General features: G+C 37.5%; 1 protein-coding gene across 1 annotated transcript in view; it reads right to left on the bottom strand.

The window, feature by feature from the left end:
- The window catches only part of LOC127584633 (A disintegrin and metalloproteinase with thrombospondin motifs 14-like), a 163826-nt gene that overhangs the window by 44849 nt on the left and 97658 nt on the right, over window positions 1-21319 (bottom strand). Inside the window, 2 exon segments of the mRNA XM_052041452.1 lie at window positions 2199-2355; window positions 11907-11990. Coding sequence (XP_051897412.1) covers window positions 2199-2355; window positions 11907-11990 — 241 coding nt within the window.

The following is a 21319-nucleotide window of genomic DNA, read 5'->3' as shown; positions in this document are numbered from 1 at the left end:
AAATTTAATTTTCCAGTGAGTGATAGAATGCCAATCAATGCTACCAATTCAACCATTTGAATTCTGTTCATCAGCTCTCTCATTAAAGGCAGAATGCAGTGTGGTTGAAGACTTGGAGCAAATTTACCACAGCAATTTCTATGGCTTCCCAGGTACCATTTCAATACTGTCATTAGTAATCCCTATCTCCAGTTTGGATACAAGGAAGGATATGAAAATGAAAATGAAATGATTTATGAAAGGGATCAGGCAGAAAATCAGAAGCTGTGGATACAGATTTCCAAATGATTTGAACATTTTACTATAATAAAATTTCACCATGAAGTTATTAGAACAGTATTTAAATTATATTTAAACAACCTTTTAATATTATTTAAACCCTTTCTTCTGATAAGGAAATGCACAAAATATGCACATCGGCTGTGAAGTTCAGACTGCCATCAATGATGCTGCTGGTCCAATTCATAATTACTTATGACCATATCCACACATCTCATCTGCTGTTGGTGTTAAAACTGAAACATTTTTGAAATACATTTCTGAATTTCCTTCCATAAAGACTTGGTTAATTTTGCAAAATATTCCAAAACTATCACAAAACCCATTTGGTAAGTCATGCCACTGAAAAAATGCGCCACGTGAAGAAGTATTTTATAATGCGCATCTTGCCAAAAATCATGTTGCACAATTAGCTACCCCAGAGTCAGTGCGTTACTTTTAATTTTTGGTGTGGTAGCAATCAGCAGCATTTTCAAGCAATCTTTTGAAGACCACCATGCAGGCAAACTAATTAGACTAATTTTATTTAAGCACTGTCCTGTGAAGCCTATTGCAGATATGCACCTTCCCTCGGAGATAACAAGCATCAGCAAATGCATATCCATGCTAACGGCGCTAATGAGACATACAGCATTTCGGCACAGATGTTTATACGAAAAATTAAAAGCTGTATTTTACATACATTCCTCGATCAAGTAGTGTGCAGTTATCCAGCTATGCACAGTGAAGGCAAGAAATTATTTTATTGAAGTGTGGATGTTCATTCATTTAATTTTGTGCATCTCACGCAAATCTGTCCTTTCTGAAAATATGGCATGCTGAAAGAACTGCTCTCAAAGATGTTTTAAACTACAGCTCAAAGGAAAGCTTAATCCCATCAATTGGTAATGAATACACTATCTCTGTTTTGACTAATTCTCAAATGCTTTCCTGTCACAGAAAATAGATCAGGAGATTGCACAATATTCTGGTAATGTCCAGTAATCGATAACTGCAAAAAGCATTTTAAGTTTATATTTAGACAGTTACAGCAAAGTGGTACAATGTATTTGTCACATAAATGTTGAAAACTACAGTTTACTTGAGCATTAATTTAGATTGTAACAGCTAGCTTAGGCCATTTAGCAAAGGCCCAAAATTTCCACATGGGATTTGCTCATGGTAGGAGCACGTTTAGCAGGTGGATAACAGACAAGTGGTTTTGTGGAAAGTTCAGGCCAATAATAAATGGGCAAAACAACCAAAAAAAAACACTGGTTGTTGCTGTATTCAATAGAACAGTAAGAAAAAGGAATAAATTACAAGTTAAATATCTTCAATAGGAAGATCAAATTTTCACTATTTGAATATCAAAGTTTTGAAGATAAAAGCACTGAGCTGGGAAAATCATGCACTGGTTTTCTAATTTAATTAAATATAACGTGTTGTATTCATTAACAGTTGATTAAGCAAACGTAAAAACTGAAGGGCTAAACTGAAATGTGTAAGTTCTTCAACCTGTCATAGAAAGGGACAAAAATGCAGGCAATTGCCCAGATGAAAAGAAGCGAAGTCTGGGTATCCTGACAGTTAATATTTCATTTGGGGACAAACTACAAAGAAATTTTAAACAATATGTGCATCAAAAGTGAAACACCTGAATGGGAATGCAAAAGTTTTTCAAAGAACATGCTGCAGGAAATAAACGAGCCTTTGAGAAAGAAAAATAGCTATGCACTTCAAAAATAGATCATTCAAAAAACAGCAAATAATGTTAAGGACACATCAGCACTACAGATGTCTATATACAGGTTAATTGGCATGTAATAAATACATTTTAATTTATATTAAATTTGTGTCAGTAATTGTATTCTAGAGAAATTACCTCTTACAGCTGCAGAATTCAGACTGCACACACCTGATCGAGAACAATACAGTACCTTGCATACCTGCGGGACCAAAATCTTGCCTGGTAAGGAATATGGCATGATCGTGATGCTCTGCATGCTCTGGATCAGAGCGCTGTTGAGTATGAGCCCATCGGCAAACTTGTTCTAAACTTCGAGAAGGATTCCCACGCTCTATTAAGCTGATTGACTGTAAAATAAAAATAGTGTATAGCTAACAACACAAAATAAATTTATTAAAAAGGAAGCTCAAACAAAATTCTTCACAACTTAAAATGAATTTAAGTTTGTGCAGTTTCTAAAGGTGTGTGGCTATCTGTGGGGAGATTGAGTATATATTTAAACAAAATAAGATTAGGTTTAGCTTTTGCTGGGCTCCAACTCATTTGATTTTTTTTTGCCCGTGACCAGCCTTTCCTGTTCAAAATCTATTTTCTCAGAGGAGGTAGATAAAAATCAGGAGTGCAACGCTTCATGTGTTTTTTTTCTCTCTTGAACTCAGGGATGCAGTGGCAAACACCTCTAACTGCTGAGATGGCCGAGATCAGACAATTCAGTGCAAACCTGGAACGCTGACTGAATCACAATCACAAAATGCATTTATAGATTGAGCTGTCAGTTGATCACTTAAAACAAACTGAGCACATTATATACAATCTTATTTTTAATGCTTCTCAGATTTTGGTTCACTGAATTACCAGATTGTATTAGAATAGGCCAAACATTAATTTATATTCAGCAATGAAAATACTCCAAAGTTGGAAGCTATCTGAACCCTTGCATGGAAAAATGTTATTTGTCTTCTATGCTTTGTTTTATGTAGTAACAATCATATTAATCCTGTTTCATTCCTCGTCTTGCCCATTACTTGCATGCCACAAAATGAACACCAAGTTCCTTGAGTACAAAATGGTCAGTCTTCAAAGTGACAGAGGTAAGCTCTGACAAACTACATAAATTAGAATATTACAGCACTTATCAGACAAGCACAATGATCAGCTGGTGCATGAGCTATCCTGCACTCAGCAATCAAGCATGTTGATTTTCTTTTTGCCTCTATACAGTTCAAATCATTCATAACATCCCCAAAATTTACAGCCAAATCCAAATATTTGGTACAATCTATTAATTAGTAAAAATGAACAATCAACCCAATTGAATTGGTACCAAGACTACACCAAACACCATGAACAATGTTAAGAATTTCACTACTATGCATTTTACTTACTGTTAAAAGGGCTAACAATTATCATAATTTCTGACAGATTTAAGACCTCTGTCTCAAGCACAGTATCAAAGAGGCACAGACATTCTTGCATTTTTGTTGAAGAGATGGCAACAGTTGTTTGCCGGTCTTTTCTGGTTTGGCAGTTGAATGATGTGTAGGCGTAAAAGTGCTGAACAAATGACATATCAGGCACAGACAAAAGTTGTTCTTCATCGAAACAGCAACAATTTAAGCAATGGCAATGCATATTCGATGGCAAAATCTTATGTCCAAATTGGCACGCTGGTTGATAATCCAAATTAATTGAGATTATTGGTTGATTGGTAAAAGACTTTTAGGATTAATATAGACCTATTAGCATGCATACTCATCAGACTGGTGTGCACGAATAGAGATCTCAACTTTGTCCAACAGTAGCATATAGTGGAGCCCCCTCTATTGCTTTGAGAAGGCAGCCCAGATATTGCAGGGAAATGCCATCAATTCTGCACAGAACTTACAACACCTCTCCGTGTAAAGAAGACCAAGACTAGGATTCTTATACGTGCTTGGGTAAATGCAGAGATCTTAAAGTTGGTGGCTCTTCACCAGTCTTTTCATAGAATCACAGCAACTTATCGAAGAGGCCATCAGGCTAAAGTCCACACCAGCCAAACACGGAGGTACTTAGGTCACTTCCATGTCCCAGTTTTTGGACTACAACCTTGTACGTTATGGTTTTTCAACTGCTCATTCACCTACCTGTTGAATGTGATGAGGATTTCCTCCTCCACTACCCTTAAGACAGTTAATTACAAAAACCCAGTATTCTTGGATGATTTTTTTTCTCTCTATTAACTCCCCCCCTAGACTTTACACCAATTAACAGATTTAGTTGATGTCCTCTGGTCATCTCTCTCTCTACTGAGGAAAATAAATTCTTCCTATTCACCAACAAGGCCTCCCATAAATTATTTAAATCTCCCTATCCCCCTCTAGGTTCTAAAGAAAACAATCCCAGCATAGTTGGTTTCTTCTCAGAATTATATTTTTCTAACACATCCTTCCTGTAATGTGTACATTGCACTTTAACTAGGCTTGAATTAGAGCCTTATACAGTTTTAACATAAACTCTCTGCTGTTAACATTCTAAGCCCCAGCCAATACAGGCAAGTATTTCCTGTACTTTCTTAGTTACCTCATCTATTAATCTCTATGTTTTGAGATCTATGAACATGCACTCCAAGAACCCTCTATGCCTCAACACTTCTTAATATCCTATCATTTATCAAGTAATCTGTCAGACTGTTTTCCCGTACCACATGCAATACTTCACTCTTCATCAATAACTATGCCCTGAAGAACAAATATGCCAGATTGGGTACATGACAAACAGTGAGCAAACCAACATGGAGGATAATCTGATATGACCATATCCTCTACAATGTACCCGTGACAAATAACAGTACTGACCATGTAAATATGAACTTGTGGAGACAAAGTCCAGTCTTCGCACCGAGGACACTCTTCATTGTGTTGAGTGTTACTGGCACTGTGCTAAAGGCAGTTCAAAGCCAGGTATTCATGGAGGTGCTGTGAATGAGCAGCAGCAATAATTACACCACCATAATGTGTAACCTCATGGCTTGGTATATCCCTCACTCTACTGTTGTGATCAAGTCGGGTATCAACCCTGATTCAATAAGAAGTGCAGAAGAGCATAGCTGGAGCAGCAATGAAGTGTACAGAAAAATGAGGTGCCAACCTGGTGAAGCTACAACAATAAAACACAACACATCACATGGCTGCTAAACAACAAAAACTGCACGTTACACAGAGCTAAGCAATCCCTCAATCAACACATCAGATCAAAAGTTCTGCAATCCTGCCACATCTAGTTGTTAATGACGAGAATGATTAAGCAACAAATGGTAGGAACCTCCACAAGCATCTGTATTCTTAATAACGGTGGGGCCAGCACAAGTGCTAAAGACAAGACGGAAGCATTTGTGACCAGGTTCAGCCAAAAGTGCAAACTGCATGATTCATCTTGGCTTCCTCCTGATATTCCCACTATCCTCAGAAGGTAATCTTTAGCCAATATTTGCTCCAAGATTTTCCTGAACAGTCACAGCTCCAGCATCTACATGAAAATTGTTCAGACATGTCATATTCAAAAAAAGGTCAAATCCAATCTGGCTAATTACTGCCCAACTATCTTACCCTCAATCAGCAGCAAAATTGTAGAAGGTGCCATCAATATGACTGACAAATAACCTTCTCACTGACCAATAACCTGGTTACCCAGTTTGGGTTTTACCAGTACCACTCTATTCCAGATCTCATCAGAGCCATGGTTCAAACATGGACCAAAGAGCTGAATTCCAGAGGCAAGGTGAGAATGACTGTTCTTTACATCAAGACAGCATTTGAGCAAGTATGGTATCAAGAAGCCCAAGAAAAAAAGCGAAGTCATTGGGAGAAAATACTCAATCATCCCAGCTTCTGGACATCATTGCAGAACTTCTTCACAGCAATGTATTAAGCCCAAACATCTTCAATGACCTTCCTTTCATCAAAAGATCAGATGTGGGGATGTTTACTGATGATTGCACAATATTCAATTTCATTCACATCTCCTCAGAAAATGACACAGTCCATGGCTGTATGTGGCATGATAAATGTCAAGTAACAGTCACAAAGTGCCACATAAAGACCACAAACACACTTCCTTGACATTCAATGGCACTATCATTGTCAAGTTCGCCACCATCAACAACGTTGTGCTCACCCAGAACAGCCATGTAATACAGTAGCTTCAAGAGAAAGTCAGAAGCTGGCTATCCTGTGGTGAATGATTCTAAATTTTTTCACCATCTAAAAAAAAGGAACAAGTTGGGAGCATGATGGAATACTCTCTACTAGCCTGGATAGGTGCAGCTCCAACAAAACTCAAAAGAAGCTCAACACCATCAGAAAAACATAGCCCAAATGATCAGCACCTCATCCATCACCCTGAACATTCATTCCTTGCACTTCTGTTGAACAGTGCATATATTGTGTGCCATCTAGAAAATGCACTGCAGTTACTCACTTAGACTAGCACACCATCACCTCCGAAACAGTGACCTCTGCCATCAAAATGGACAAGTGCAGCACCCACTTGGGAACATCATTACCTGCAGATTTCCATCCAATTCACACACCATGCTGACTTGGAAATATTTCCTTCATTATTGCTGGGGCTAAATCCTGAAACTCTCTACCAAACAGTAGTATGGGAACACCTTCACTAGAAAAAACCCCAGTGATTCAACAACAAAATGGCTACACCTTCTCAAGGGAAATTAAGAATGGATAGAATATGTTGGTCTTGCCAATGAATGCCCACATCCCAGTTTAAAAAAAAAGATTGTCCATTATCATTTTCTGAAAGAACCTAACTATAGAACTGTTTTACTGATTCAAAATGTAGCCATCAAACCTTGAACTTGATACCTAGATGATCAAGAAAGGCCAAAGTTGAACTGTAAGCCAATTCCCAGTCATACATTCCTTAGCTTGTGAGACTTGAAGATGGTGACCAAAAATATTTGAACTATGATTGTTCTTCCCCCAGTTACAGTAAAACCGATATTCCGTCACCCTCAGGACTTTAGTGGTGATAACTTTTAACAATTTTTCTGGACCATTAATTCATCTTTTCTTTAAGATGTTACACAGGAGCATAATAAATTTTTCTCTGAATCCAGTGAGTTTAAAGAGAGCAAGAGAAACAAAATCTGGCAAGTTCAAAGGCAGCATTGGAAACAAGGCCTCAGTGAGTGTATAAGGAGTGCTGGAAACAGTGTCACAGTGAATTTATTAAGAGCAGGGGAACAGGGTCCCGGTGAGTTTAAAGGGAACATGAGAAAAATCTCCCTGTGAACCAGACATCGAACCACTGAGAATTCTTAATAATTGGATAGAGGATTATCAGTGTTCTATTGTATCAGCAAGTATGTAATTTAAAATACTAGCAGAAGATTTTTAGATCGCTGAAAACTTTTGGTAAAACCAATTCACAATTGCTGTTGCTTCCTGAACAAAGATAGGTTTTTCACCATTTCAGTGGATTCATGCTGATACAACATTGCCATTGCTCAACAATGCAGACCTTCAGCTGCTGGGGCAATAAGAATGGAAAGAGGCTGGTTTCCTTGTTAAATATTGAGAATATACGAGGACACAAAAAATATAGATAAATATAATTATATAATTATTTTTTAAATTCCCTGATGTTGCAGAATTTATGCTTAATATTAGAAATTATAATTAGATGAAAATGATAATTATAACAGGATGAAAAAGGATGAATAAGCAAATGCATATAGGTTGATTTTCTGCACTTTGATACATGCCTCTATCTAAAGATGCTAGTGCTAGTACTTCCATTTTGTTTTTAAAAAATGGCCATCTTACTCCATTTTTTCTCTCCTACTCCTTTCACTCTCTTACATTTCCCCTTCGTTTAATTCATACTTTGTTGATCCAATATTCATGGATCTCATTATTTTTTATGCTTGTTCATTTTTTGCTGCCTTCCTGCATCTCATTCCCCTATTAATTTCATCCTTTCAAGTCTTGCTGGACGATTTGCAAAGATAGGCAAGTCCAGAAACAAGTGAACGAAAATGAAGTATTATTATGGATTGGCAGGCCAGGGTGCACTCTTGGCAAGCAGACTGCAAAGTTATCAGAGCTGTGTGGACAAACAAGCAGAAAGAATTTAGATCATTAAGCAGTTGGGCCAAACAAGTCAACAAGAAGACAGAGATTCATTTTGAATGACCAGGTGAATAAGCAGGCAAACCAGCTTGAAAGCACTTAGAGCTAGCAGGAAACCGACACAGTTCCATCTTTTTCTATTAAAGCCATCCTCAAATTCCTTTACATCTTTATTATCTATATCCAGCATTGTTTGGTTATGTAATTGTTTTGATGGGATCAAAACGACAATTATTGACTAAATAAGAGAAGCTACGGAAGTCCAGGTAAATTAAATGGGTAACCTAATTCTAGGACAGCAACTTTTTTTTCCCAGAATAAAAAGCATAAAAACATTGTTAACAGATAGAGAAGGCAATTGGGAAGGAATCAGTCTAAATCAAACGTTATTTTCCCCCTTTAGATGCTTGAATTTGTTGTGTGATATCTTAAGGAGAAGTATTTGAGATGAGACTGCTTTAAAGTAGATGACTGCTTGATGGTGCAAGATAATAGACTCTGATAAATTTAGAAATTCATCATCTTGCATCATGTTGGCAAGCAGTATGATGTCTGAAGGCACGAAGTATTAACACAACTAAACTAAACATCAAAATACCTTTAAGTCATAAAATTATACATAGAAATTTTAAATGCAGGAGAAATACACTCCTTATTTTTCAGAATTTAGAGATATTAGCTTGAGATTTTCATACTGAATATATTAATGAGAAAATGCCAGAAATATGCACAATGTTCAGAATATTATGAAACATGATAATCAGAAATATTATTCATCTTTCCTTTAAGATTCTTTATGTATTTTCTTCATCACTTACATTTATTTGTTTTTTTTCTGTCCCATGATGTTCAACTTAATATAAAGGCTATGACACTTTTGAACATTTTGCCAAGAAGGACAAATTGAGGATTTCTGCAAGACTTGCTTTGATTTTCATCAATAATTTGTGACATGAGCTGCAGTACATCTATGGGATGCTCATTTGTTCAGAGGTACAAAAGTGAGCAGGTGGAAAAATACCTCAGATTATGCTCAAAGAAAATGTTGACTTCAGCATAATTCTGAATTATGCTGGAGCCTTGACTCTTGAATTCTTTAAAACTATATTGAGATATTAATCATAAATCTCTGAGCAGAGGCAATAAAGCAAAGGTAAATTTTAGAGGAAAATAAGTACATCTCTCTAGAATTGGACAAAGCAGCCTGTTTTTAATCACACCTGGAAAGCAAGTTTGACAACGATAAACATAGCTCATTACCTGTGATTTCACAAAATGGTACCCTTCAGTGATCTCTTAATATGCGTCTTCTGCAGGCTAAAGGTCAACCCCCTGAACCCTTCCTATCCATATACCTGTCCAAATGTCTTTTAAATGACGTAACTGTAACCACATCTACCATTTTCTATGGTAGTTTGTTGCATATATCCAATACCCTCTGTGTGCCCCTCAGGCCCCCTTTAAATCTTTCCCCTCTCACCTTAAATCTATGCTCTCTAGTTTTAAACTCCTCTACACTGGGAAGAAGACTGTGACAATTCACCTTATCTATGCCCCTCATATTTTATATACCTCTAGAAGTTCACCCCTCAGCCTCCTAAACTCAGCCTATCCAGTCTCTTATTATAATTTAAGTCATCTTGTACAGTTGTAATATGACATCCCAACCCTTGTACTCAATGCCCTAATGAATGAAGACAAATGTGTGAAATGCCTGTTTCCCTCTACAGGTTAACGACAAAGTGGACTCCACTGGATTATTCCAAAAATCCATACATGGATTGTAGTGACAGACACAGTTACTGTTTTTCATCCGTCAATACAGAGACCAGCAGACAGGTGTCTCTCTCCCTCTCTCTGACTGACCGCTCCAAAAATGTCATGACGTCCTTATCTCCTGTTGTTGTCGTAATCACGCCACACACACACACACACACACACACACAACTGTGCTATGCCTTAAAGGGACATTCACCAATAGTAACCAAATCCATAACAGTGACTCTTAAGTCAGCACTGAGCCCCATGATCAGCCTTTGAGATACAAAGCGCAAGTCAACCTTTATCTTCTGCTTCTTGCCGATTTTGGATCTGATTTGCCACTCTCTCTTGGATCCAAAGGGCTTTTACTTTTATTAACCAACTTTCCTGGTAGGACCTTTCCAAAAGGTCTTGGTAACATTCATGCAGACTACATTAATCATTTTGCCCTCACCATCCCTCTTTGTTACCATTTCAAAGAAAAAACATCAATCAAGCGAATCAGACAGGAGCGTCCCATAATAAATCCAGAACCACATTTATTTTAAACAAATAGGAAGGAGGTGATGTATGCTACAATGCATTCTTCCATGGCTGTTACATTTCATTTTGCATCCAGCAATTTAAGTAAAAAACTGATCCCTGTGTGCTGAAATTTTGGTTGGCAAAAAAAACCATGTCCATTAATTCTCAATGATTAAATCGAGCAATCAAATCACCTCAGCAAAAGAACACTCAACAGTTAGAGTACTGAAGCGGAAGAAACTGAATGAATATTGAAGTGGAGAAAGCTTAAGTTCTTCCATCAGCATGAAGATCAAGCACATCACAATTGCTTCTAATATTCCTTGTACTTTATAATAAAATGAATTGATTCAAGAGACGGAGTTATTTTACATGAAATAGAATGTTTTAATTCACCATTTACTTTAAATGATACAAAAGGTTTTAATTCAAAAGCCTTATTTTCTACAAATGAAGATAAATAATTCCAGGCATCTATTTAAACAGTTAGCAAACACAGAAGCTAATAGGATATTAATCCACGATGGACCTAAACATTAAGGAAAATTATAAAAATAAATGGAATGTCAAAATAATATAGATTTCAAGTAAAAGGCTTGGGTGAGAAGGCAAGCCACATAACACAGCCCATGTTGACTGCTTGTGATCTTTACACCAATTAATAAATCTAAGAATGCTTTTCTACCAAATACAACAACAATATTAGCATTCTATGACCTCTATATTTACCACATAGCTAAATATATTAGTGCAAATTAATTTATAAAATAAATATTTTATTTTGTGCAATGCACAATATTTAGCTTGCAAATATCATGGAAGATCAATGCCCAAGCATGTAGCCATTGACCTTGTAGAGATTATTTCTTAATAGAATGTCAAATTAGAGTCATGTTTACCAATTGAGTAAATTGGTTTTTGAATCTGTGAAAGAAGAATGTGTGAATTAAGGTGGTGTGTAATGCATTTCAGCAGATTTAGTGTAATTTTCCAATTGGTCATGCATAACATCTGCTAATTAACCCTTACCATCATTCAAGTCCAATGCAGGGGAAAAAATACAAGTGCTGCATGCAACTAATGGAACAGCGACAATAGCAGTCAACAAAGGAATTAATTAGGAGCATCATGCAAAACACCCTATTTCATAACTGAAGAACAGGTAAGATATAATGTGTGTTATATAGTTGCTGCCACATTGGTCATGGTGGTCATCTCTGCAAGTGTCAGCCACACTTGAAGTCTCTATACTCTTTGTAATAGTGTATTCCACATCATTACTATTCTTTTGAAGAAAATCCTTACAATTCACCTATTGGAATTATTGGTAATTATATTTATACATGGCTCCTACATGGTGTGCTAAATCTTCTATAACACATTATAATTAATTTAAAATTATGTAATCATGTAATCGCTTGAGAAAAATAAATAATTAACATCTAGAAGCCAGTAAAAATGATTATGTGTCTTTGACTCACCTGTCTGTAGCCTACCATAATCATCCTGACCAAAACTATGTTGATATGGGTACCCAATGATTCATCATGGTAGATTTCGTCAACCTGAAACAATAAAATCAAATGATCTTTAACTGGGTATAAACAAGCTTCTGCTGGGAGTGTCACTACAGACAAATATTGAGTTCAGCAATGCATTTCATCCTTTGTCCAAAAACTTCTAGGTGATGTAATAGTGATTTGTTTATCTTTAACCAATAATCACCTAAAAAAAATGTAGAAGGATGTGGTTTACACTCAAAATCATGAGCTAAAAAGGTATGTTTGCAGTTTCTGATGGGAGTTGCATCAAAAGTTTCCAATTACTGCATCTTGCCCAGACCATCTTCCCAATGATTTTACCTGGAGATGATCAAATGTGCATAAAGAGCAAATCTAATAGATCCAATTTCTAGGCTTTACTGTTTTGGATATGGAAAAACTCATTTTTGTATTTTCTAATACAGTATTTCACAAGATTCTCTTCATAAGTGAAATTGGGGAGAAGTGGAAATACATCCACAAGTCAAACAACTTTCATCTTCAATTCCTATAGTGCTTTCTTAATGAATGTTCTTGAAAATTGTAATTAAGACATTCTTTATTAGTGTTCAAATCAGATTGCTTTTAACAGTCGATGCATATTTGCCATTAGATGCAAAGGAATTAAAGAGGTGTTGTTCATCATCCATGAGGATGGCACAGCAGTGCAGCCGGTACAGCTACCGCCTTACAGTTTCAGCAATCCTGACCTCCATGGTTGTCTGCATGTAGTTTGCACATTCTCTCTTTGACTGCATGCGTTTCCTCCAGGTTCTTTAGTTTCCTCCCACATTCCAAAGACGTGCATGTTGGTAGGTTAAATGGCCATTGTAAATGCCCTTGGTGTGTATGTAATGTTTTGGATGTGTAAAAACTCATGTTTGTATTTTCTAGTACAGTATTTTAGAATACTGATTGAATCTGGGGGAAATTCATTGGAATCTAGGGAGAATAAAGTGAGATTAGTGTAGATGGGTGCTTGATCATCAGTGAGAATTTGGTGGGCCTGTTTCTGTGTTATATGATTGTGATTCCTTGGCTAACATTAAATAGGATCCACATGGATCAAGACTAGAGAGCTTGATTTCATTCTTAAAATTTTTGATTATTCATTTTGTTGTATTTTGGAATAGTCAAGAACTTGAAACCTTTTGTAATATACATTTCTGAAGATAAATAATATTCCAACAGCAGTCTTAAATTATGATCTCATTGGATCAACAGTCCATCAACAAGAGAGAACAACCCATGTCTATGAATACATGGATATACTCTGCATTGGACAAGTTTTGTTTGCCACGTGAAAACAATTTAAACTGTATAACATATTAACTCAAATACCACACAGATGCTCAAATCTAATCTAATCATGAACTCAAGGAAGGTGAGAAACTATTCACTACGAACAGTGGTGCTCTCCTTAGACTAAAGTAGGCATGTTCCACCTATGAACCCAAGCTGGTACACAGTTGTGCCAAAGAGGGTACTGGTCCTTTTGGAAGGGAAGAGAAGAGAAAAGAAGGCCATTACATGGCAATCTTAAGTAGCTGCCTACATCAACAACATGTTTCCCAATAAGATGATCAAACACTCTGAAGGGAACTCTTAAGTCAGGTTAATTTTACTACATGTTAGAAGTTTCTATCAGACTGTTACTATTTGTAATGTTGGCAGCAGTAGTAAAGGGACAAGAGGGAGGCAGATTGTTTGCAGGTATTATTTTTTCCCCCAGATACAATTAACTATCAGAGAGGTAACAATCTGAAATGTAACAAAACAGTAAGAATGTGTGTTAGTTTTGCCTTATCTTAATAAATATGAACAGATCTGGAAACATGCTTTGGAAGTGCTGATGTACCACCAGTCACCAAAGCTTTTACTTTTAATGTCACAATCTACATGAGGAAGGAATGATATAAAAATGTCTTAAAACAACACATCTTTCATAACTGCATTACTATCTTCCATTTTGTGAAAAGTGAGCAGCATTAACAAAAGATCATAAACAAAAACAAAATACTATGAATGCTGTCTATGTAGAGAGAAACATATTTAGCATTTCAGGTTATGACATTTCATCAGAATTTATCTCAGATGACAGATATCCTGGGTTTCTGACATGTAGGAAATCTCTACCTATCCAGAATGGGGGTTCCATAAGAACTTCAGAAATTCAATATACAGTGTTACATGCAGTAGATGAACAAAAACTGGTCATATTAACTCTCCTAGTCAATTAGATTGTCATTGACAACAAAATCCAAGGCTTTGATTTAATTACCACTCTGAGTTCTGACTACTGAGGATGGATGGATTTAAAAAAATGTAACGGAACACACTTCAACCAACCACAAGTGTACTTGCTGCCATTTTTATGCAGCGAGTTCCTCATAAGGGCATGTTCCATCCAGTTTAGTATGATTAAGACACTGGACCACCTATCCAGTTGACAAATGAACCACAGATAAGAATGTAAATCCCATCAGGCAGTGAGGGGATTTAATTCAGATAACTGAAGAAATCTGAATAATGAAAAAAAGTAGCATCACTAATGATGAACTAGCTGATTTTTATTTCTTTTATATAATGTTTAGGGAAGAAAATCAGGTGTCCTTATCTGGTCTGGACTAAACATGGCTCCAGGCTTACAGCAATGTGGCTGGTTTTTAAATGCTGAGAAACACAGTCTTGCAAGCCTCAGGGTGGAACGGTAGTGTAGTGGTTAGTGTAATGCTATTACAGCGCCAGCGACCCAGGTTCAATTCCGGCTGCCGTCTGTAAGGAGTTTGTACGTTCTCCGCGTGACTGCGTGGGTTTCCTCCGGGTGCCCCAGTTTCCTCCCACATTCCAAAGACGTACGGTTTAGGAAGTTGTGGGCATGCTATGTTGGCACCGGAAGTGTGGCGACTCTTGCGGGCTGCTCCCAGAATGTTCAATGCAAAGATGCATGTCACTATGTGTTTCGATGTACATGTGACTGATAAAGATATCTTATACTAAAGGATGGCCATTATTTGCTGGCCTTGCCAGTGACATCTACAGCCCATGAATGAATTTAAAAAATGGTATTTGAAGCAACTCAATTTAAGAACAGTGGTCACTGCTTGGAAAACCCAAAAAAGGAAGGGTGGCAGGAGGACCAAGGTTACTGCACTTATAGCATTCCTTCTGTTGGTTCCTCTCTTCCCAGAGCATGATTTCTAAACCCCCTCATGTCTAGCCCACATATCGCAAGCCGCAATCTCCGGCACCGTCCTTGCAGCCTCTCTCTCCACTATGCCATAACAGGCTTTTCTCTCTTCTCTTTTACCACGACACTCCTTCTTGCACTGATGGAATATCTGCGCCTCTCCCTATTTGCTGAAAGCTTTTCTTCCACTGTCCTAAGCAAAGTCCCACTTACTCCCAACCACCACTACCTCCCATGTCCTAATCTCTCACACACCTCCCTGCTACTGGTTTTTTGTATCCATCAGTTAACAAGACTGGCTACCTGGTACAAAAAAATAAACTGCTGGAAGAACTCAGTATGTCAAGCAGCATCTGTGCAGGAAAGGGACGGTTGACATTTCAGGTCAAGAGGGAAGATGTATGGAAGTATACGTATGGAAGTGAGAGGGAGGGCTGTGACAGAGAGAAATAAAAATAATATTTAGGTCTTCCCACAAGAGAATGTAGCACAGAAGATCTGGCAATACTCCCAACCAATTTAATTATCCATACAAACACCTGGGGACATGTCTAGATTGGGAACATTTCCCAGAAACTAAGTAACAAACAGACTAATAGTCATATCTATGGAATCATATCTTTCGCTGCAGACTCCTCTATCACAATCACAGAAAACACCCTTTCCCATTCATTGGACCGGTCCACTAGAAGTACAAGAACAGTCAGGAAGAAGTGTCCCTGGTTATCCTCAACATTGACTCCAGACCCAAGAAAAGATGTACTTGCCATAGAAGGGACGTGGTGAAGGATCACCAGATGAATTCCTGGGATATTCCTCTTTACAGCATCTGCAGTTTTTTTTTGAATTCCTGGGATGTTGGGATTGTCATGAGGAAAGTATGGATCAACTAGGCCTGTATTTACTAGTGTTTAGAACAATGAGAGGAGCTCTTACTGAAGCACGTACTGACAGCGGTAGGTATACTGCATGCAGGAAGGATGTTTCTCCCAGCTGAGGAACAAGGGTGTCTCAGTCTCAGGATACGAGGTAGGACATTTAGCACAGAGATGAGAGGAAACTTCTTTACTCAGAATTATCTATCAAAGAAAGCTGAGGAGGTCAAACTGCTTATTTAGGGATGAGCTAAATAGATTCCTAGACACAAAATATGAAGTATTGAGAGAGATTAGGAATATGGTATCAGGCTAGAGGATCAGCTACAATTGTTTAGAATGGCCTACTTTTCTATGTTTCAAATGTACATACCTGCTCCGAATGATGGATTCCGTTTACAGAAACGTTATCATTGCCGCCAGCAACCTTAGTGCCAACCTGCATGTCTTGTTGGAGCACTGGAGGTAGAAACTTGACACCCTTTTCACTCTAAGGGGTAGGACCTGTGGCTTCAGTCCCTCCAACACTGGAATTGCTGTTCATGTCTGCCCTGCCTAGGCACCTCTCTTCTAGCTCCTGCTGCACACCAAGGCCTTGCATTAAAGTTTGCAGAGGTGAGCCCACGATCAAAATAGATGCGGCATCCCTGCTGCCCCACATATCTAACACATCTGTTTGGATGCATTAGAATTTCTAGGCCAGTCTGGTAAGTAGGTTTTTAGATGAACATATGTTTCATGTATTACCACATTATGGTATATTAATATTCAGTAAATAGTTACATAAAATCAATTTATTTGATAGTTTATAATAGTAATAGTGTGAGATTAGAATCATGAAGTCATATAGCATGGACTCAAGCACTTTAGCCCAAGTCCATGACAACCATCAAGCAACCACTTACATTAATCCTAGATTAATCCTATTTTATTCTCCCCATATTCCTATTAACAATTTCTATTACCTTGTTACACACTATGGGAAGTTTACAATGGTAAATTAACCTACTAACCCACATGCCTTTGGGATGTGGGAGGAAACCAGAATACCCAGAAAACCATACGGTCACAGGGAGAATGTGTGAACTCCACAGACAACCCAAAGGTCAGGATTGAACCTGGGTTGCTGGAGCCCTGAGGCAGCAGCTCTACTAGCAGCACCACTGTGCCACCCATGGGGTGTGAAAATATTCTGCCTCTAACAGTTAGGTAGCAACTATGCATACACTAACATGAAAACTGCATAATGCTTTGAAATATTAACTTGCCTTTAAATTTTGTGATGGAGATGACAGATATAAATTTACTACTTGTTATCACATGAAAAGCAATAGAACAATTTTATTGCAGTTGAAGATGACAGACCTCAGAATTTAAATTGAAGCTCTATTTTGTTTCAGCCCATTGCTGAGCAAACACCTTGAGCAGTCAGATTAAAAAAAGCAAATCTTTCCTCAACTCTGAATGGTGAAATCTGTCTCCCTTAGCTGTGCATATATTAACCTTGTTTAATCAAAAGAAATATTGCCTTAATCTGTGAAAACACTTCTTGTGCTTTAACAGGTTCATACAGAATGAATGTGTTGACACTGGAAAGGGTTCAATAGCTGAAGAAAGACGTGAGAGGCTGCTGATGTAGAACAACAAACTGACTTGTTGTGAAAAGATAAATATGCCAGTTCTGACATCAGCAAAGGACAAGGCTAACATTCAGAAGTCTCATTCACAGACCAGTACTGAGGTACAGATCAATCGCTTGGCAATAAGGAGTCTCCAGAAATGCATCCCATTTAGTTGTTCTGCACCTATCAAAAGAGAAGTTTTTTTAATTTCTCATTACTTGATAATCTGAACTTAATACATTTTCTGCCAGGACAACTTTCACCAAGTAGCCAATATAAATAGTATCATATCTGGGATTACATGCTGAAAATGTTAATATGTAGTTCAGAATAATGCTTCAATTTCCCTAAATGAAGAAAACTGCTCATATTGAATTGAGAAGTTTTCATCAGACTGTATGTAAGGTCACAGTGCAATCTAAGGACCTTCAGATCAGGGTTTGTTTCTGGTAAGGGAGAAGATTCTTCTCTGTACTGTGGGGTCCATTTGCAAAAAGAAAAATAAGCTCATTATGGTTAGTTTTCTTCTTCAATCACTCTACTTGGATAGCTATTAGTTTCAAAATTTAACATTGTCACAAAGCAGAATCTCAAGATTAAAATGCCTTCAAGTAAGAAATAAAATGTCAATTTCTTGAATGTGTGCACATTTAGCACCATGAACAAAAATGCCATGGAACTGACTTCCCAACTAAGAATACGTTGAGGTAGCTTTTGATGCAAAACAACATTCCAATAATTTGCCAAAAAATTCATTATTTTTGTATTTCTATTTACATAATTAATTAAAGCATTATTGGAACGTGACATTTGCATGAGTATCCTTAAGGCCTGTTTGGAAAAGAAAAGGGTGGGGTTAGGGATATCCTCTGCCAGAAATCCCAGGAAGAGCAGCTTCTAAAATTATCCCCAACACACATGAACATTTTGGTTGCTCAACAGGTTTTACAGAGCAGCATTCTCCTAGCTTCAATCCACAGCCTCTTCCAATCAACACTAGACCAGCAGTGTGGGTATTAATATTTATCTCTGTGTCCCTAAGTTTCACAAACCTGGTATCATATAGTACATACACATTAACATCGGGTATGAATAGAGTCAGACTTGTATGACATCTTCCATTGCCAAATGGTCTGGCATTGTTCATCACCCATATTATCAAAGAATGGTTTTAACTTGTTACTGGTATAGGACTGAATTTGAGAAGGTATGAGTGAATAAAACTAGAGAGAAAATGCAACATATGCTTTCAGCACATTCAAGATATCATTCAACAAATTACACGTTATCAGTTATAGATGCCACATTCAAAATAAATGGTGTTTAGTAAGACAAGCAAAAATAATGACACAACATCCTAAAATATTTAAGTATCCTCAGCTTTTGGAATAACCAAATGCTGAAATTGTAGCACTGACGGTATCCATCTCCCTTTTAGTGAATTAATTCTGTAAACTGATGGCTACCAAAATAAAAAAAAATCCCTTCATGTGATTTGAATTTTCTGTTTTTAGTTGAATATTTCACAGGTCAAGACAACAAGGAGTTCTTACATAAATTTAGTATTTTATAGTATTTTAAATACCAATAAAAATTTAATGTTAATTGACTAGTCCAAGCAGGTTGTAAATATTTCTCCCTTCAAGCTGTGATTCATGATGCCAAATATTTCTTGCCAAAACGGCAGGAAAACCACGCAGTTCAAGAAGAAAGTACCTATTCTAAATGATGAGTAGAGATTATCTGTGTTAATTCTATGAAGGCAAAAGTAGGTGACTTCTTGTGCTCCCTTTTTGTTTCAAATGGACACTGCGCACCAAGTTACATTGAGTCTACACACAGAAACAAACTATTTGGCCTTTTTCTAGACTTCATTTATATTCCAGAAAAACCTCCTCCTATCCATCTTCATCTAAACCTAATATTGTTTTACATAGATTCCTTTACATAGAAACATGCCGTTTGTCTCAATTGCAGTCAACTAGTTATTTATATAAGAACAATCATGTATCTATTATACAGGTGCTCATGATACAAGGAATCTTCCATAAAGCATGGGTTATACTGCGAAGTTTGACTAGTTTATAAATAGGTGCATGCAACTGGCATTGATTAAGAGCATACTGGCATTAATATATTACTTCACCACATTTGAGAAACTATTTCACATACTCAGAATTCCTTTTGTCACTGGTGTTGTTTAGCTGTATGTGACAGTCAACTTGCTTGGAGTAATGTATCACAGACAATAATGAGACATATGTACAGAATTCTATTTTTGATGTTGTTGAAAATACTATAGGTCATACAACATCTATGGAGAGAGAAGGAGGGTAAATGTTTTAAGTTCCAGAAAAGGGGGAAGGGGAGGGTAGAGAGAACAAAGGGAATATATGTGATAGGGTAGAAACTGGATAACAGATAGTACTGACATCAAGTAGAGTGATGAATGCTTCTTGATAGCAACATAACTGTCTGGTGGGGGGGGGAGGGGAGGTGCAAATAAAGGGAAATGAAGGAGCACAAGAAAGAAAGAACGTCGGAACTGTCAGATACAGAACACAGTAGTTACTGTAAACCTGAAATAAAGAACAGTAGAAAAGCCCAGCAGATCAGGCATTTGTGGAGAGAGAGAGGAACTGAGTTAATTATATAAGTTGATGTTATAAACTGGAAAGAGTCATCTGAAATTGTTGAATCCTGAAGGCTGCAGTGTGCCTAGACAGAAAATGGGATGCTATTCCTTGATTACAAGTACCCTAACATCAACACATTAGCATTGTTACCGTCCAAGTTAAAGATATGACACATGTAGAATTCCTAAAAATGCTTTCAACAGAACTTATTTTTTAAAGAATGAGTCAGTACATAGCAAGCCTAGCAAGTTGAAGGGGTTGTACTGATTGTAAAGGATGTGGTGTGGTGACCCACCTTCGACGCAAGCGAACCGGCTCCAAAGTCGGCGCGCGCATCGGCAGACAGGCCAGCCACAAAATGGCGCTGGGCCTTCTTCTTCAACAGTGAGGGGAGAAAGCCCGCGCATGGGAAGAAGTTCGGTTGGTGCACCTCTGATGTCATTGCCGTGCGTTGAGTGCGGGAACTTAACTGATAAAAAGCCAGTGCGGCAAGATTCGAATAAACCAGTCTCCAGTTCAACCCACCGACTACGTGTCGTTATTCCTAGCTCAGTGCGTAGCCCATCGCTACAGTGGCTCCATTTTGGGGAGGGAATCCAAGCAAGTGGAAACATTGGTCGTATAGAACATTTTTTTGTGGCAGAGATCATAATTCAGATATAGCATTGATCAGACTTAGAAAATGACAAAGGTAGGGCAAATTTTACTAGGCTGAGATATGATGTAGCAAGTGGTGTCCAGAAGCAGCTGTGTGAAGAAGAAATCAGTGGAAAACACGAGGAGATAGCAAGGGTTCAGACCGATTATGTTCCCATAAATGCAAAAATGGTAACTCCTAAATCTATCCTCTGTGAATGTTATAGAACATGCAAGTTAGGGCAAAGCATAAAAAAAAAGGAAACAAACAGAAATTGAGAACTCATTGTGCCAGAAAGCATAGGGTAATGCAGGAGGGGCAAAGGTGAAATTAAAAGGGGAAATTGCTAAGAGGATGCATGAAAAAAATATTGATAGATAAAAATTAAGCAAA

The sequence above is a fragment of the Pristis pectinata genome, chromosome 30 (assembly GCF_009764475.1).
Source record: "Pristis pectinata isolate sPriPec2 chromosome 30, sPriPec2.1.pri, whole genome shotgun sequence".
Classification (NCBI taxonomy): Eukaryota; Metazoa; Chordata; class Chondrichthyes; order Rhinopristiformes; family Pristidae; genus Pristis; species Pristis pectinata.
Note: the sequence above shows the minus strand (reverse complement) of the source record. Positions and strands in the feature narration are given on the sequence as shown.